Source organism: Salmo salar, chromosome ssa18, assembly GCF_905237065.1.
Source record: "Salmo salar chromosome ssa18, Ssal_v3.1, whole genome shotgun sequence".
NCBI lineage: Eukaryota > Metazoa > Chordata > Actinopteri > Salmoniformes > Salmonidae > Salmo > Salmo salar.
Window position 1 is genome coordinate 69,681,950 of NC_059459.1, and position 17,946 is coordinate 69,699,895.

The 17,946-nt window shown below is 40.4% G+C and overlaps 1 protein-coding gene across 3 annotated transcripts; it reads right to left on the reverse strand.

Moving 5' to 3' along the window:
- Window positions 1-611: 611 nt before the first annotated feature.
- Window positions 612-16,746, reverse strand: LOC106577855 (GTPase IMAP family member 7). Of its 3 annotated transcripts, XM_045700452.1 has the most exons (3): window positions 16,555-16,746; window positions 10,352-10,501; window positions 612-1,953 (listed from the first exon to the last, which is right to left on the reverse strand). In XM_045700452.1, exon 3 carries the CDS (start codon window positions 1,940-1,942, stop codon window positions 947-949), a length of 996 nt encoding a protein of 331 aa, XP_045556408.1. In that variant the 5' UTR covers window positions 1,943-1,953; window positions 10,352-10,501; window positions 16,555-16,746; the 3' UTR covers window positions 612-946. The 3 variants fall into 3 exon arrangements, with proteins under 3 accessions (XP_045556408.1, XP_045556409.1, XP_045556407.1); XM_045700453.1 differs by lacking the exon at window positions 16,555-16,746 and having other exon boundaries at window positions 10,352-10,503; XM_045700451.1 differs by lacking the exons at window positions 10,352-10,501; window positions 16,555-16,746 and adding an exon at window positions 4,722-5,089 and having other exon boundaries at window positions 622-1,953.
- Between the last annotated feature and the right edge of the window lie 1,200 nt (window positions 16,747-17,946).

Below are 17,946 nucleotides of genomic sequence, written 5' to 3' on the forward strand. Positions count from 1 at the left end.
CAATTTAGGTGACATCACTGACTAAATTTCCATGAACTATAAGCTATTAGGCTGTAAAAAGGGAAACCCTGATATCAAATCTATGCCTTGGGAAATACGGTTTTATCAGCCACTTCTAAGTCTTGTTACTCATACAGTGTTATAATGACATGTTACATATACTGTGTGCTTTTTTTCATTTTACTCATCATCTACATTGAAAGGAAATAATGCTTATTTTAGTCTGTTGAAATTAGCAATCAAACATTTTCTACTGTAATTATGTTAAAACAATGACATGTTAAGGTTTGATTTGTCTGAAATGTTTATTAGTTTGAAGAGTTTTTCTTCTGTGTGTAGAGTACTGACTCGTGTGTGTGTGTGTAGAGTACTGACGTGTGTGTGTGTGTGTGTGTGTGTGTAGTGTGTGTGTGTGTGTGTGTGTGTGTGTGTACTGTGGTTGAGTACTGACGTGTGTGGTTGTGTGTAGAGTACCGGTGTGTGTGTGTATGTGTGTGTCTATAGAGCTTCCCTGTGGCTCAGTTGGTAGAGCGTGGTGTTTGCAACGCCAGCACGGTGTGTGCAACGCCAGGGTTGTGGGTTCGATTCCCATGGGGGGCCAGTATACAAAAAGAGATGCATGAAATGTATGTATTCACTACTGTAAGTCGCTCTGGATAAAAGCGTCTGCTAAATGACTAAAATGTAAATGTAGAGTACTGACTCGTGTGTATAGAGTACTGACTCGTGTGTGTGTGTAGAGTAGTGGCTGTTGTGTTTAATAAACTATTGAAACACAGGTTGTTAACACTCATTCACTCATTTCACCTGTGTTTTCTGAATACCTAGAGTGCTCCTGCTACTTCTTTTCATCACTCAAACTCAATTTGCTGTAGGCAACCCCTCTGACACACTTCTTACACTGTCCACAATACCTTGACCCTGCTCCAAGATATACTTACCCACCTCAGACTGCCTCAGCTGCTTTCTTTGCTGCCTCTCCTGGTGTCTCTGCATTCTCTGCTGCAGCAGCTCCTATCATCTTCCCTCCTATTGCCCCCCCAGCTACAATTGCTCCAGCTATGGTTACTGTTATTGCTGTGTTTAGTCCTCCTGCCCCAAGTTCAGTTATCGTGGGTATCTTACCAAGTACTGATTGAACGAATGCTTCTGCCCCTGCAACCCCAAGGAGAGCTCCCACTATTGTACCTGTTGCTATCCCTGTTAATTTGATCAGGAGTTTCTTCCACACATTTTCAGTGGCCTGTTTATTGATCGCTTCCTCTGACATCTTTCCCATTGACTCCTTCCTAAGACTCTCTATCTCTGCTTGTATTAATCTCTCTGCCTCTTGGAGCAACTCGTTGGTGTAGCATTCTCCTCCGTTCTCGCTCACCATCTCCTCTATGGTGTTGAGTAACTCTGTTACTTGGTACTGGTTGTTCCTGTACTGACTCTGCTGATTGGTGTTCCAGTATTTGTTGTCAATGACGTGACAGCGGCCACCACATTTCTCCACAAGCTCACTCAGTTTATCATTCGTTTTCACAAAATCCTGAATAGTTTTTCCTTCAAGCTGGTCACCGTGAGTGAAGAGAACTGTGGAATATTTGAAGGCCTCTGATGAAAAACATTTAGCAATTTCTTCAATGACTTGTTCCTCATGACATCCGTAGCGGTCCACTCTAAGCACAATGAGAAAGGCATGTGGCCCCGGAGCACACTCTACAATACATTTCACTAGTTCAGGTTTCAGATCCTCTTCAGGGATGTTTGTGTCAAAAAATCCAGGTGTGTCTACTACAGTGAGTTTTCTTCCATTGATGTCCTTGGTCTTTGCTTCACACTTGTACATCTCGGACTTGGCTGAACTGTTTATCTTGAACTCTGTCCCTCCTCCAAAGATGGTGTTTCCTGCACTGCTTTTGCCCCATCCTGTTTTCCCCAGCAGCACGATCCTCATTGGGTTTGACTCTATAGGGAGGAGGGGCATCATTATGACTTGAATTACTTTTAATGATACTGTACATATAATTTATAGTAATATACATGTATAATCACAAAGATCTCTAAATGATCCCTGAGTCATGAATTAATTGGTAACTAATTTCTTGTAAATAATTGTATAGTAAATAATACATTAAAGTGGGAGTCCGTAACCACTTTGAAATTCATAGACAGAGCTACTATCTGACCAAAATTAGTTCTAACAATGTTTTGAGGCTAAACAGTATTTGTAAAAGTAAAACAAGCATAGCTATATATTTTGGGTTCTGATGTGGTATGACAGGTGAATTAAGCTCATGAGGCATAATATATATATACTTCAAGAATCAATGTGTACATGTCATTAACTTAAGTCATAATGTATGCATTAACTGCTGCTAGCCCCTTTAATGAAAATGTGTGCTTAAGATAATTAAATAACTATATAAATCATCAAAACTATGACACAATTGCTAAAAGAACTACAAGCAATGAATAAGAAGATACTCTCAATGCTTGTTGACTAGTGTTTTTCTGTATGAGTAAATGTGACTATTTGTTTGATCCAAAAGAATGACCCAAACCTAACCCACCTCTAACCCTAACCAAACCCTTCTCATAACTCTTAACCATAACCCTATCCTTAACCATAACCATGACCTTAACACCCCAGGACTTCCAGTTGTGGTGTGGCCTGAGGGAGTTTGAGCAGAGGATGGGCTGCCAGTACCTGACCCATGAGGGAGACGAGGACCGCTGGAGACACCATGCGTCATCTAAGCAACTTCTCTGCCTTTGTTATATTGTATCTAAAGTTCAAGTTCAGAGAAAATGTCCCACTTTGTTAACTAAATGGATCTTCCTAGATTCTCTATAGAGTATCCCTATGGTGAGGCTCCTCCTGTACACTTCTCATTTGTAGCAGGCTAAATATAAGTGTTTTAATCTCAGGATCAAACTTTAATGTGGGTTTCTGGCGTCATCAAATTATTTGATCTACTTCCCCAGAGTCAGATGAACTCATGGATACCCTTTTTGTGTATCTGCATCCAGTGTGAAGAAAGTTAAGAGGAAGTTTCACGAGCCAATGCTAACTAATGCAATGACTGAAAGTCTACAGGAACAGCTAGCAACGCTTAGCTATTACACTAGTTAACACTAGTTAGCAATTGCGTTAAAGTTGTTTAGCAACAAGTCTTTAGTCATAATACAAGTCCGATTTATTGAATTCTCCATGTGTACTATATTAAAGGGCATTTCGTTTAACATAACAGGCTTTTAAAATTCATTATTGGTGCTCATTTGACATGGAATGACCCTTATAGCTGTTGAGATTAAATAGCCTTCTGCATGTATTGTTGAAATTAAATCAGATATTGTCTGGAATATTGTTTTTAAATCTACATTCATGAAGTACTGAAAATTAACCAATTGAATTGATTGTTAATAGAGTAAACATTTCAAGGTTTACATTCATGTTGGATCCCAGTGTCACGTCCTGGCCAGTATAAGGGTTAATTGTTATTGTAGTTTGGTCAGGACGTGGCAGAGGGTATTTGTTTTATGTGGTTCGGGATGGTGTGTTAGTTAGGAGGGCGTTTGATTTATTATTTCCGGGTTTTGGGTTATGGTCTATGTTTATGTATTTCTATGTGTAGTCTAGTGAGTGTGTTTCTATGTTGAGTTAATTGGGGTGGACTTCCAATTGAAGGCAGCTGTTTGGTGTTGCCTTTGATTGGAAGTCCTATATTAGTTGGGTGTGTTTGTCTTGTATTTGTGGGAGATTGTTTTTGCATTGCGTGTTTTTGTTAGCATGCAAAACTGGCATTTGTCGTGCTTATTGTTTCTTGTTTTTTCGTGTTCAACGTTTGTGAATAAATTAAGAAAATGAACACCAACTCTGCTGCATATTGGTCCACCTTTTCGGACGACGATTTCGCTATATCGTCCTCCGACGAAGAAAGCCGTGACACCCAGGTTTTGTCTGCGCATGTAACGGCTTCATTTGATGAGAGCACATGGCTAATGGAGTTGGTTTGAGCTGAACTGAGACCTTTAAGAAAATGGATGCATCACTTCCTTGTGCCCCTTTTTGTTTTCTTGGTTTAGTTTGTCCTCTCTGTAGTTCCCCGTAATCACATAACTTCTCATTTCCTCACTCATGAATACAAAAACAGTTGCTAGTCTGTAAAACAGCTTTGCTTTCACTTCCCTTCCCTTCATAAAACTGCACGTTGCACAAATATGAATTACTGTTCCTAAATTTCCGTGTGTAGATAATTGTTTTACAAATAGAAGTATTTGATTGTAAGTGTTGGATTATTATTTTGGATAGGCCTTGGATATTTAAAGATACAGAAATACTGTAATCTGATGAAGTTGGCTAGTTTTTAACGATTGTTTTGATACAATTAGCCATGGTACTACAGATCAGTTGCTGTATTTTATTTGGTGCCCTGTGCTTCGGAGAAAAACAGCATTAGAGGGAATAGAGGGGCCTGTGTTCCAGATGTTAAAGCCACAGGATGGATGTAAAGAGGCTATCAGAGTTGACATGGGTTTGAGTCCGACCCATGCATTTCTGACTCACTAATTCCCCTAAACCTCCCGCACACATGGATCTACAATTGTGACAATCAACTATATTAATTTGGGGACAAGTTGAAACACATTAAACATTCATAGACATTTAGCTAGCTAGCTTACTGTTGATCGCTAATTTGTCCTGGGATATAAACATTGGGTTGTTATTTTACCTGAAGTGCACTTTCTTTCTTTCTGGTTCTTTGTAAAAAAATTACCCATTTTGAGTTATACAAAATTGTGTTCTCTACTCCAACAATTAATCCACAGATAAAAGAGGACACCTAATTAGTGTCTAGTAATCTCTCCTCCTTCAATAGTAGTAGTGTTGTAGAAAAATCAGCTCTTGTAGTCGAAAAAACTGTTAAGAATTCACCCAGGGTTTATTCAGTAGTGACCAGCGCATGGGAGACCTTTTCTAGATGCAGTCAGCATTGGACTCTCTCAGACATAAATACATTTTAGTTTATATAGGCAAGGAACATCTGGTTCAGATCAGCCCTCTCCTCTCTATTAAGTTTTCTAGGCAAGCGTGTCTATTATATGAGAGGTATCCAAGTGATACCCCCCTTCCCCCCTCTCTGCAATTTACAACACGTGGGATTGTCACGTTTCATACTCCCCTTCCTCAAATCCAGATTTTGTCCAGTTCGAGTTCAACTTGGATAATAACTTTAAAGCACACAGTACAGCTGTCTAACATAGTTGTCATTAAGCTTAAATCTTCCTTCACAGTGGTAGTAGTTGCAGTGGTGTATTAAGTAAGTCGTTTTTTTGGTATCTGTACTTTACTTTACTATTTTTATTTTTGACAACTTTTACTTTTACTTCACTACATTCCTAAATAAAATAATTTACTTTTTACTCCACACATTTTGAATGCTTAGCATGACAGGAAAATGTTTCAAATCATGCACTTATAAAGAGAACATCCCTGGTCATCTACTGCCTCTGATCTGGTGGACTCAATAAACACACATGTTTTGTTTGTAAATGATGTCTGAGTGTTGGAGTGTGCCCCTGGCTATCCGTAAATGAAAAAAAACAAGAATGGTCTTGTCTGGTTTGCTTAGTATCAGGAATTTGAAATGATTTGTACTTTCACTTTTGATACTTAAGTACATTTTCTCAATTAAATTTACTTTTGATACTAAAGTATATTTAAAACCAAATACTTTTAGACTTTTACTTAAGTAGTATTTTACTGGGTGACTTTCACTTTTACTTGAGTAATTTTCTATTAGCGTTTCTTTACTTTTACTCAAGTATGACAATTGGCTACTTTTTTCCACCACGGAGGAGGAGGAGGAGGACTTTATGTCAGTTGGCAAACACTACCACCACCATCTGGAGTGTGGACCTCAGTTCATCTTTCAATCACCCAGATGGGTATATGTTTATATATGGGACTTGCAGCGCATAAAACAATAGAACCAATAACCATTTTACCATTTTAAAGGTTCTTCCTTACGGTTCCATCAGCCTTAGTAGCCTTTAAAATTGTATTGTTTATAACAATACATTATATCATAAGGCCTTTCTTTGAGGACCTAGTACACAGTGCTGTTAGGAATGCCCTCGTTTACAGGCCACATCAGGCCTGCAAGTCATTATGCTACATACAGTAGTGATGTGTAATTCCTGTTGGAATCAAGGCAGAGTTAGCATATCCAACAAGAGGATTTGTATAATCACCCGCAACTTGCATTCAGAATGACTTCCAGGGTAGGGAAATGTACTACTGAGACTACCTCAATCATCAAGAACTGGTATTCCCAAACTGGGGAAGGCCGTCGGGGGTACGCCAAATAAAAATGTGATTCACATTTTTATAATAATCTTCATAATCGCCGCCAAACCCATTGGCTCCAGGTCATCTACAAGACCCTGCTAGGTAAAGTCCCCCCTTATCTCCGCTCACTGGTCACCATAGCAGCACCCACCTGTAGCACGCGCTCCAGCAGGTATATCTCTCTGGTCACCCCTAAAGCCAACTCCTCTTTTGGTCGTCTCTCCTTCCAGTTCTCTGCTGCCAATGACTGGAACGAACTACAAAAATCTCTGAAACTCGAAACACTTATCTCCCTCACTAGCTTTAAGCACCAGCTGTCAGAGCAGCTCAAAGATCACTGCACCTGTACATAGCCCATCTATAATTTAGCCCAAACTACTACCTCTTCCCTACTGTATTTATTTATTTTATTTATTTTGCTCCTTTGCACCATATTATTTATATTTTTAACTTTGAACTTTCTTCAAATAACAAATCTACCATTCCAGTGTTTTACTTGCTATACTGTATTTTCTCTGCCACCATGGCCTTTTTCTTGCCTTTACCTCCCTTATCTCACCTCATTTGCTCACATTTGTATATAGTCTTATTTTTCTACTGTATCATTGATTGTATGTTGTTTTACTCCATGTGTAACTCTGTGTTGTTGTATGTTGTCGAACTGCTTTCCCTTATCTTGGCCAGGTCGCAATTGTAAATGAGAACTTGTTCTCAACTTGCCTACCTGGTTAAATAAAGGTGAAATAAAAAATAAAAATAAAATGTTTTGGACACTACAGTGAAAATGGTTAACTTTGTTAAAGCAAGGCCCCTGAACTCTCGTGTATTTTCTGCACTGTGCAATGATATGGGCAGTAACCATGTAACGCTTTTACAACATACAAAAGTGCGCTGGTTATCAAGGGGCAAAGAATTGATACGTTTTTTAAAAATTGAGAGACGAGCTTAAAGTTTTCTTTACTGACCATAATTTTCACTTGTCTAACTGCTTGCATGATGACGAGTTTCTCACACGACTGGCCTATCTGGGTGATGTTTTTTCTCGCCTGAATGATCTGAATCTAGGATTACAGGGATACTCCGCAACTATATTCAATGTGCGGGACAAAATTAAGGCTATGATTAAGAAGTTGGAGTTCTTCTCTGTCTGCATTAACAAGGACAACACACAGGTCTTTCCATCATTGTATGATTTTTTGTGTGCAAATGAACTCAAGCTTACAGACAATGTCAAATGTGATACAGCGAAGCACCTGAGTGAGCTGGGTGCACAATTACTTTCCCAAAACAGATGACCCAAGTAACTGGATTTGTTATCCATTTTACATTTTAGTCATTTAGCAGACGCTCTTATCCAGAGCGACTTACAGTAGTGAATACATACATTTCATTTCATGCATTTTTTTTTTGTACTGGCCCCTCGTGGGAATCGAATCCACAACCCTGGCGTTGCACACACCATGCTTTACCAACTGAGCCACATGCCTTTCATGCCCTGTCTCCAGTCCACTTACCGATATCTGAACAAGAGAACCTCTTCGAAATTGCAACAAGCAGTTGTGTGAAAATTGAATTTAATCAGAAGCCACTGCCAGATTTCTGGATAGGGCTGCGCTCAGAGTTTCTTGCCTTGGTAAATTGTGCTGTTAAGACACTGATGCTCTTTGCAACCACGTACCTATGTGAGAGGGTTTCTCAGCCCTCACTAGCATGAAAACTAAATACAGGCACAGACTGTGTGTGGGAACTTATTTAAGACTGAGACTCTCTCCAATACAAACCAACATTGCACAGTTATGTGCATCCTTTCACGCACAACCTTCTCATTAACCTGTTGTGAGTTATTCACAATTTTTGATGAACAAACAAGGTTTTATATGTAAGATGGCTAAATAAAGAGCAACATTAATGATTATTATTATATTACTATTTGTGCCCTGGTCCTATAAGAGCTCTTTGTCACTTCCCACGAGCCGGGTTGTGACAAAAACTCATACTCATTCTTATGTTAATAAATGTATTGTATAGTGTGTGTGTGGCAGGCTTACAATGATGGCAAAAAAACTACATTTGAGAGTGCACTGACCCTGGTGCTAGAGGGGGTACGTAGCTGGAGGTTGAATGTTTGAAGGGGTACGGGACTATAAAACGTTTGGGAACCACTGCTCTACTATAACCAAGACCCTGATGGTCACTCTGACAGAGCTCCAGAGTTACTCTGTGGAGATGGTAGAAACTTCCAGAAAGATAACCATCTGTGCAGCACTCCACCAATCAGGCCTTTATGGTGGCGTGGCCAGACGCAAGCCACTCCTCAGTAAAAGGCATATGACAGCCCGCTTGCAGTTTGCCAAAAGGCACTTAAAGGACTCTTAGACCATGAGAAACAAGATTCTCTGTTCTGATGAAACCAAGATTGAACTCTTTGGCCTGAATGCCAAGTGTCACGTCTGGAGGGAACCTGGCACCATCCCTACGGTGAAGCATGTTGGTGGCAGCATCAAGCAGTGGGGATGTTTTTCAGTGGCATGGACTGGGAGACTAGTCAGGATTGAGGGAAAAATGAACGGAGCAAAGTACAGAGAGATCCTTGATGACTGGGGTTAAGGTTCACCTTCCAACAGGACAAAGACCATAAGCACACAGCTAAGACAATGCAGGAGTGGCTTCGGGACAAGTCTCTGAATGTCTTTGAGTAGCCCAGCCAGAGACCGGACTTGAACCCGATCGAACATGTCTGGAGAGACCTAAAAATAGCCTGACAGAGCTTGAGAGGATCTGCAGAGAAGGATGGGAGAAACTCCTCAAATAGAGTTGTGCCAAGCTTGTAGCTTCATACCCAAGAAGGCACAAGGCTGTAATCGCTGCCAAAGGTGCTTCAACAAAGTACTGAGTAAAGGGCTTGAATATGGTTTTTTAGTTTTTATTAATTTTCAAAAATGTATAACCTGTTTTTGCTTTGTCATTATGAGGTATTGTGTGTAGATTAAGGGAAAAAACTATTTAATCAATTTTAGAATAAGGCTGTGACATAACAAAATGTGGAAATATCAAAGGGTCTGAATACTTTACTAATGCACTGTATATTGTCCTGCCTGTGTTCACTTTTTTTTATTGTTCTTTATGGAACCTTAGGAAAGGGTTCTTTATAGCACCATAAAGGTTCCACTTAGAAACTTATGAGAATGGCTCTTTACAGAATCATTCAAAAATGATTGTTTGTAGCACCAAAAACAAGCCAAAGACCCCTTATTTAGCACTATATAGAACCAATTTATAAAGGTGTAGTTTTCCATGAGTATGTGACCAGAAAGGGTTTAGAATAGCTTTCTACCATCTCTGACATGACTTCTAATTCTTCCCTAAACCAAAATTGGTTCCATATAGCTGATAATGGAATTTATATGTTTAAGGGTTTGACTAAATTATTCCACCCTGAAAATGTATAACTGGGTGATTATAATATTAATTCACTTATGTGTGTGCATAGGACAGGTTAACAAGTTAAGACTTTGCTATTTAGCAATATAAGGGAGACATTTAAGGAAAGAGGAACTGTTAACAGACAGCTTGTGGCAGACAACTTGTGACCACTGTGAAACTGATAACAGGAAGTTGGTTTCCACACCCAGGAAGGGGAGAAACCGTTAGGCTTGCAGTAGATTATGTTACATGGGGCAGGCAGGATATGATTAACAATGTATGTGTTGGAGAAAACTTGTAAACAGCATTGACAGCGTTAGAGAAGAGGGGCATTTATATGACGAAATGTGTAATATAAAAGGCTGTGTGCATTGTATGAATTTCAGAGCCCTCGTGAATAAACATTTTGACTATTGTAAACTGGGATTCCGTCTGTTTCATTTAATCAGAATCTTACAAATTCTGGGTTGCAGACTGAGTAGTTTAATTAAAGTTCAGTTTAAGAACATTGAGAACGAAATTCTCTTAACAATAGCCATTTATGAATTATGAATATAATAAACAATTAAATAATAGACAAAAGGATACCAGCATAGCTTTGAGATTTAGTTCAGAAATATGCACTGGTGGCCAGGGAGGCATCTCTACGTTTTAATGATGGCCCACTTCAGTCTTGGTACCGACTCTAGTTGACTTCTTTATGGAACAGTACAGTATGGGTTGTTTTCTGGCTGGTTCCTGAAAAGAAGAAAAAAGGAACAAAAACATCTACAGAAATAAACATGATTTAATCTGACAAAATGAAGACAAAATGCTACAAATTTAGGATGTTAAGTTGATCGCTCTGTTGTTGCAGGAAATTTCTGCAAACAACAAGAAATGATAACTTTTAGTGTTTTAAAAGTATTCAAAAGTTTGTCATTTCCACTTTAAAATGTGAGACTGGATTTGCCCTAACAGAAAATGACCTGAAAGTAACCTGACAGAGCTTGAGAAGATCTGCAGAGAATGGGAGAAACTCCCTAAATACAGGTGTGCCAAGCTTGTAGCTTCATACCCAAGAAGACTCAAGGCTGTAATCGCTGTCAAATGTGCTTCAACAAAGTACTGAGTAGAGGGTTTGAATACTTATATAAATGTCAAAAATAAATGCCAAAAATAAATAAAAACTGTTTTTGATTTGTCATTATTGGGTATTGTGTGTAGATTGATGATTTAATGGGCCTCCCGAGTGGCGCAGTGTTCTAAAGCACTGCACCACAGTTGCTAGCTGTGCCACTAGAGATCCTGGTTCAAGTCCAGGCTCTGTCTCAGCCGGCCACGACTGGGAGACCCATGGGGCGGCGCACAATTGGCCCAGCGTCGTCTGGGTTAGGGGAGGGTTTGTAACTACCAGTTGGATATCAAGAAAAAGGGGTAAAAAATAAATAACAATTTAAACAATTTTAGAATAAGCCTGTGCCTGAACAAAATGTGGAAAAAGTCAAGGGGTCTGAATACTTTACGAATGCACTGTATATTGTCCTGCTTGTGCACACTTAGAAAAGAGGGGTTCTTCAATGGTTCTTTGGTAAGGGAGATGGTTATATGTGGAACCATAATGACTCAAAGAACCCCTAAGTCCCTCAAAGGTTCTTTGCAGTTCAGAAAAGGCTTCTTTCCTCTTTTAGTGATAATTAAAATGTAGGGGCGGCGACTCTTTCGAATATGTTGGGCATGGTTTGCTCACAGCTCTTTTTGTGCAACTGTAAGTGAGAGTGTCATTCCACTGTTGTGTTATTCCATTAAATGTAGAACATGACTTTATCCAGTAATGGTGGCTCATTTTAGCGTCTAAAGCATTGACAATATCATTATCAACTAATGTGGTTGCACTGTTGTAGTGCTGTGTCCTGGCCTGAAGCCAGATTGATTTATGTTCAAATACCATGCTCAGATGAACAAGAGCGAAGTTGCTTAAGATTTGAGAATCCTAGCTGCACATGGAACCTGGAGATGGGACGACAATGATTAAGATCACTACCATCCCCTCCCTTATGGAGTGGCAAGCTATTTTCCAAACTTTTGTAATATTTCCTGATAACAATGTTAGATTTAAGATATGGGTTACTGAGCAAGCACTGAGGGGTCCTGGGGAAGTCCTGGGTCCTTCACCAAGTGAGTTCCTAGGCAAATATTATAGTTCAAATTAAACTATACACTGAGTGCACAAAACATTATAAACACCTTCCTAATATTGAGTTGTACTTTGTGTCTAAAGCGTTCCACAGGGATGCTGGCCCATGTTGACTTTAATGCTTCCCACAGTTGTGTCAAGTTGGCTGGATGTCCTTTGGGTGGTGGACCATTCTTGATACACACGGGAAACAGTGACTAACCTAGCAGCGTTACACATACACAAGCCATGTCTCAATTGGCTCAAAGCTTATAAATCATTCCTTAACCTGTCTCCTCTCCTTCAACTACACTGATTGAAGTGGATTTAACATGTAACATCAATAAAGGAAGATAGACTGACTAGGGGAATCTAGGTGAAAGCTATGTAATTGAAAAAGCAGATGTTCATAATGTTTTGTACAGTCAGTCTACATTACATATATTATAAGACCTCACTTTGATGACCTGATTTACCCTAGCACAGTGGTGTTAGGAAACTCCTGGTTTACAGGTCACATCAGGCCTGCAAGTCACATTATGCTGGTTTGCAAAGTGATGTGCAATTCCTTTTGTAATTCAGCCAAAGATACTACATTTCTTTGGACCGCAATTTGCCTTCAGAATGGCTGTCAGAGGTTAGGAACATTGATAATGGAGACTACCTAAACCATTTAAACTGGAGCAACCATTTTAGTAACAGATGCAAAAAATCTAACTAACTGATTGAATTAGTTTAGTTTTTATCTTTGTGTAGCATGAGATTAATCAATCAATCAATGTGCATGCAGAAACTCAGATATTAAAAACAATCACCCAAAAAACTGCAGTTGAGTATGATGGGAAATAGGATAATGATGGGTGTTGTTTTGGTTATTAAGACCAATACTGGGGTTATTTTACACCACTGAGTGTTAATTTAACTCCCTGGATGAACAGTTGAACCATTTCCAGTGTAGAACACAACACCCAGATTGAACAACAGTATGTTTAAACAACAGCAACAACAGCTGGTGTTCAGGCCGTTCATAGTAACACAAAGTAACACCGAATCAACACCAAAAACTGCTTACACCAGGATATGAACACTGGTGATTTTGCTTTGATGTAGTGTTCATGTGTAATGACCCCTCTCTGCCATGAAGATAAATGTGACACACAATCACGCACGCACACACACACACACACACACACACACACACACACACACACACACACACACGCGCGCGCACACGCACGCACACATACAGTACAAGCAGGGGAATAAGACACTTGCCCAGCCCACACCTGCTATTTTGCAATATATCATCACATTTAAACAATTTTAGAATAAGCAGCCCACACTGCCTTCTGAGCCTTAATACTGCTGAGAGACTCAAACATTGAGTGTTTATGATAAATAACAAACTAAGACAGATATTTAATATGAAACACAGAGTGATTAGGTATATAGAAGAAATACAGTATCAGTGCATATTAGCAGAGTACCTCAACCAGACACTGAGGCTCTCTGAAAGGCTGATCAGATACCTTGGTGGAAAAGTTACCTTTCAAAATGCCTGTGCTGTAGCAACAATACATCGTTAATGTGACAATCACCTAACAATAAAGGTAATGTAGAAATACTTTCACATTTTCAAAGAGCAACTGAATTTTACATGAGTTTTTCTCCCTCCTCTCTCCTCCCTCCTTTCTTCTCTCTCCTCTCTCACACAATGACAAACACTAGACGTGCGGAGTAGGCCAGATCGGCTAGGTAAAGCAGGAAGTTGAGAGTGGTGAGCACAGGCAACCGTCACCAGTGTGGGCTGCTGCCAGGTTTGGGGGTGGTTGTAACCAATGTTCCCTCTAATATTTTTCTGCACTGAGCAAATTTCAGGTTTGCTGAGCGCAAACTTGAACCTTGTGAGATTTCTGTGCAATTTCTGCCGTGCGTTTACTGTGAACACAATCTGTACCCGCTTAAATTACTGTTTTAACAGTGGCCAAGTAGGCTGCTGTAGCTATTTGATCATAATATTGCCCTACCAGAGTGGTTCTATCATTCAGCCAATAGTAGCAGCCAATGTGTGGTGTTCAATGTAGGCCTACATTCCAAGAGACTTTTGAAAAAAAACATGCAGGGCTTGACATAAACCAGTAATCCACTTGTCCTTCAGACAAGGAGGTGACTGAACACGTTGTTGTGTTGTTTGATGCAAGAACCCACTTTACAAAATACAATGAATTATTATTCCCATAACGTTATTACAGAGAATCAGACAAATTATGCTTTCCTCTGCATATTGGCTACTTAGCTTATTCAAGACCGTCTCAAAATACAACACTGCCCCTTTAAGAATAGCTGCCCCCAAAAGAATAGCTCTTTACCTGACCCGCTTTTCAAAGATGGCTAGAAATGTACATGTTTTGTGCTCTTGTAGGAAGCAATCACTCCCACATTGCTGACTACAAATTAGCAATAACTGTGCTAATAACTCACTAACCAGCAAAGAATACAAACAAATGTGCAGACATGGCTACATGAAGCTGTCACTTTGGTCTCAAACCAAGCCATAATAATCTCGACCGCTCATTCTGTAAAACAGTCCAGCTCAAAGTCAATGGCACAAATCCATATGACAATGGTCTATTTTTTTTTTAACCTTTATTTAACTAGGCAAGTCAGTTAAGAAAGAATTCTTATTTTCAATGAAGGCCTAGGAACAGTGGGTTAACTGCCTGTTCATGGGCAGAATGACAGATTTGTACCATATCAGCTCAGGGATTTGAACTTGCAACCTTTCGGTTATTAGTCCAACGCTCTAACCACTAGGCTACCCTGCCGCCCCCCTATATTTTCATATAGGCCTACTGCAGCTCTGATTGGCTATGGCGCCGGTCTGTGCAGAGTACGGGCCTGAGCCATCCAACTCCGATGCGTTCTGCCTACAATAAAATCTCTTGCCTAGTTATTTTTGCATCCTAAGTCTTGCATAGTTTGTTTTGTTTCGATATGTTGCATTGAAAGTGGCTAATATTGTGTTGATTCGATTACAATTCCCAAAGTAAAGGGAAACGTTGATGGTGTTAACTAACGGGGGAAACTCTAGAACTTTTCTGCTCGGCTTGATATTTCTTCTGCGCAGCAGTCCCTGGGAAGTTGCACACCTGCACACCTTAAAGGGAACATTGGGAGGGACTACCTCAACTTGTCCAACAAGAAACCCTTGTTTCCGTTTTCCGTTGCGAAACCTTTCGCTGCAGTCAGGTACTGTCACGCCCTGACCTGAGAGAGCCGTTTTTCTCTGTTTAGTTTGGTCAGGGTGTGATGGGGTGTTGTTTTGATTTAGTGTTCTGAGTTAAAATAAATATTTATCATGAGCACTCACCACGCTGCACCTTGGTCTACTCCTTACGACAAACGTCACAGGTACATGCCATGCACCTGCTACGGTGTAAAACGCTTTGCTACGGTATGCACTAATGAATACAACCCAGCTCCTTATGAGTGTTAAGTCTAGTAACTGATAACCTCATCTCCTTTTCCTGATCACATGTTCTACTCCTCCAGTACACGTGCTCACACTAAAAAAGATATGACAGTCAAAGCTATTCTAGCTGTAACCTGTACTAGACTAGTTAGTATACACACAGTACTGAGGAGATAGAAAGCCATGGGGTAAATCTCAATTGCATTTCCTTGATTCCTCTATTTTGAGAAGGAGGCAAGAAGAGAGGATGCGAGGAGTCAAGGAATACAACTGAGATGCACTCCTTGAATTCAGGCTGAAAGAAGGAAGCATGTCCTCCTTGACGTCGTCGCCCTCTGGTGGCTTTGGTGTTTACTGTCAGTCTCACAGCTCACCAGTAGTCTCTCAGCATCATTCTTTTTCATTGGGCCAAAGCTAAGATTCTCCTAAATCGGACTAGCCTTCGAGACATTGGCAGTGTCTGAAAAGACAACCTATTCACTATATAGGGTACTACTCTTGACCGGAGCCATATGGGCCCTGGTCAAAAGTAGTGCACTGTATCTGGGAATAGGGTGCCATTTGGGACGCAGGGTTTGACTCACATTTAATATACTCATCAAATGTTTTCATTCAATTAACTGAATGCAACGTACACTGATAGCATCAGTCTGATACTTCACAATCATCCTCATCATATGCTTCTCAGCAACACATTCCTCTTCAGTGTGTTTAGCTCTAAGCCTGGCTTCCCTAATGCCTTGTTACTGTAAGTCCCTCATTACTTGGTCTATTAGCCAGAGAAGAGCTCTTTAAGAGCCTCCCTTCTTCTCTGGGGCGAGGGATAAATACACAGGAAGCTGAACTAATGTCTACATCTCAGATCTAGAGGGACCTAGACCAGTGGAGGCTGCTGAGGGAAGGACGGCTCATAATAATGTCTGGAACAGAGCAAATGGAATGGCATCAAACAAATAGAAACCAATAGAAATCAATGGGGGCCTAGTTACTCATATCTAGAGGTAGAGGGAGCGAAACAACCAAACTGAGATGAGATAGAAGTGGTGGTTAGGAGGATGTCCTGGATGCAGTGGTAGGTGTGGTACATGCCCAAGTCATCTCTCTCTCATCTAGATGTCACGGGGATATAAATAGCAATATAAAAATAATAAATGTTATTCTTACCTATACTTGTTTTATCTCGCATTTTCTTATTTCTTCCCGTTACCTTTTCGGAGCCGGGACGTGCACTTTTACACAGCGCAACCACTTCATCTAGCTGGCGAAAATTATTTTCTCACAAATCCCACGCCCCATACCACATTTGGTAGTATGTAATGAATTCAAGCCTTCACCCTCATGTCCCCATTGGCGATGTTCTGGAATGTTCCCTTGCATTTAAAGAGTAGGTTATTGTCGCACTCCTGTGCTTAGAAGTTGCATGCATCAACCAATGGTTGATGCATGCAACGTGCCATAGACTTACGGATTGCGTTAACGTACAGTGCATTCAGACTTTTTCCACATTTTGTTAAGTTACAGCCTTATTCTAAAATTGATTAAATTGTTATTTTCCCTCAATCTACACTCAACACCCCATAATGACAAAGTAAAAACAGTTTTATTAAAAACATTTTTTTTTATGTATTACTAATAAAAAACAGAAATATCACATTTACATAAGTATTCAGACCCTTTACTCAGTACTTTGTTGAAGCACCTTTGGCAGTGATTACAGCCTCGAGTCTTCTTGGGTATGATGCTACAAGCTTGGAATACATGTTTTTGGGGAGTTTCTCACATTCTTCTCTGCAGATCTTCCCCAACTCCGTCACCTTGGATGGGGTGCATCGCTGCACAGCTATTTTCAGGTCTCTTCAGAGATGTTCGATCGGTTCAAGTCTGGGCTCTGGCTGTGTGCTTAGGGTCGTTGTCCTGTTGGAAGGTGACCTTCGTCCCAGTCTGAGGTCCTTAGCGCTCTGGAGCAGGTTTTCATCAAGGATCTCTCTGTACTTTGCTCCTTTCATCTTTCGCTTGATCACTAGTCTCCCAGTCCCTGCCGCTGAAAAACATCCCCACAGCATCACCACCATACTTCACCGTAGAGATGGTGCCAGGTTTCCTCTAGACGTGACGCTTGGCATTCAGGGCAACAAGTTCAATCTTGGTTTCATCAGACCAGAGAATCTTGTTTCTCATGGCCTGAGAGTCCTTTAGGTGCCTTTTGGCAAACACCAAGCGGGCTGTCATGTGCCTTTTACTGAGGAGTGGCTTCTGTCTGGCCACTCTACCACAAAGGCCTGATTAGTGAAGTACTGCAGAGATGGTTGTCCTTCTGGAAGGTTCTCCCATCTCCACAGAGGAACTCTGGAGCTCTGTCAGAGTGACCATCGGGTTCTTGGTCACCTCCCTGACCAAGGCTCTTCTCCCCTGATTGTTCAGTTTAAATACAAATACAAATAGAACCGACAATGATTCCTTGTTCTACATGTCGGCGAGGCATGTTAACACATACTGCATATCTAAACGTTCCAAAACTTTGTGTCCTGGTTCAGCCCCCAGTTGCAGACATAGGGT

Bases quoted from the DNA above. Each gene is read 5' to 3' on its own strand.
- LOC106577855 (XM_045700451.1), bottom strand. From the start codon at position 4,770: ATGGGTAATTTTTTTACAAAGAACCAGAAAGAAAGAAAGTGCACTTCA. The intron at 1,954-4,721 runs GTAAAATAACAA...TCCTCCCTATAG, and splicing joins AGAAAGAAAGTGCACTTCAG to AGTCAAACCCAATGAGGATC.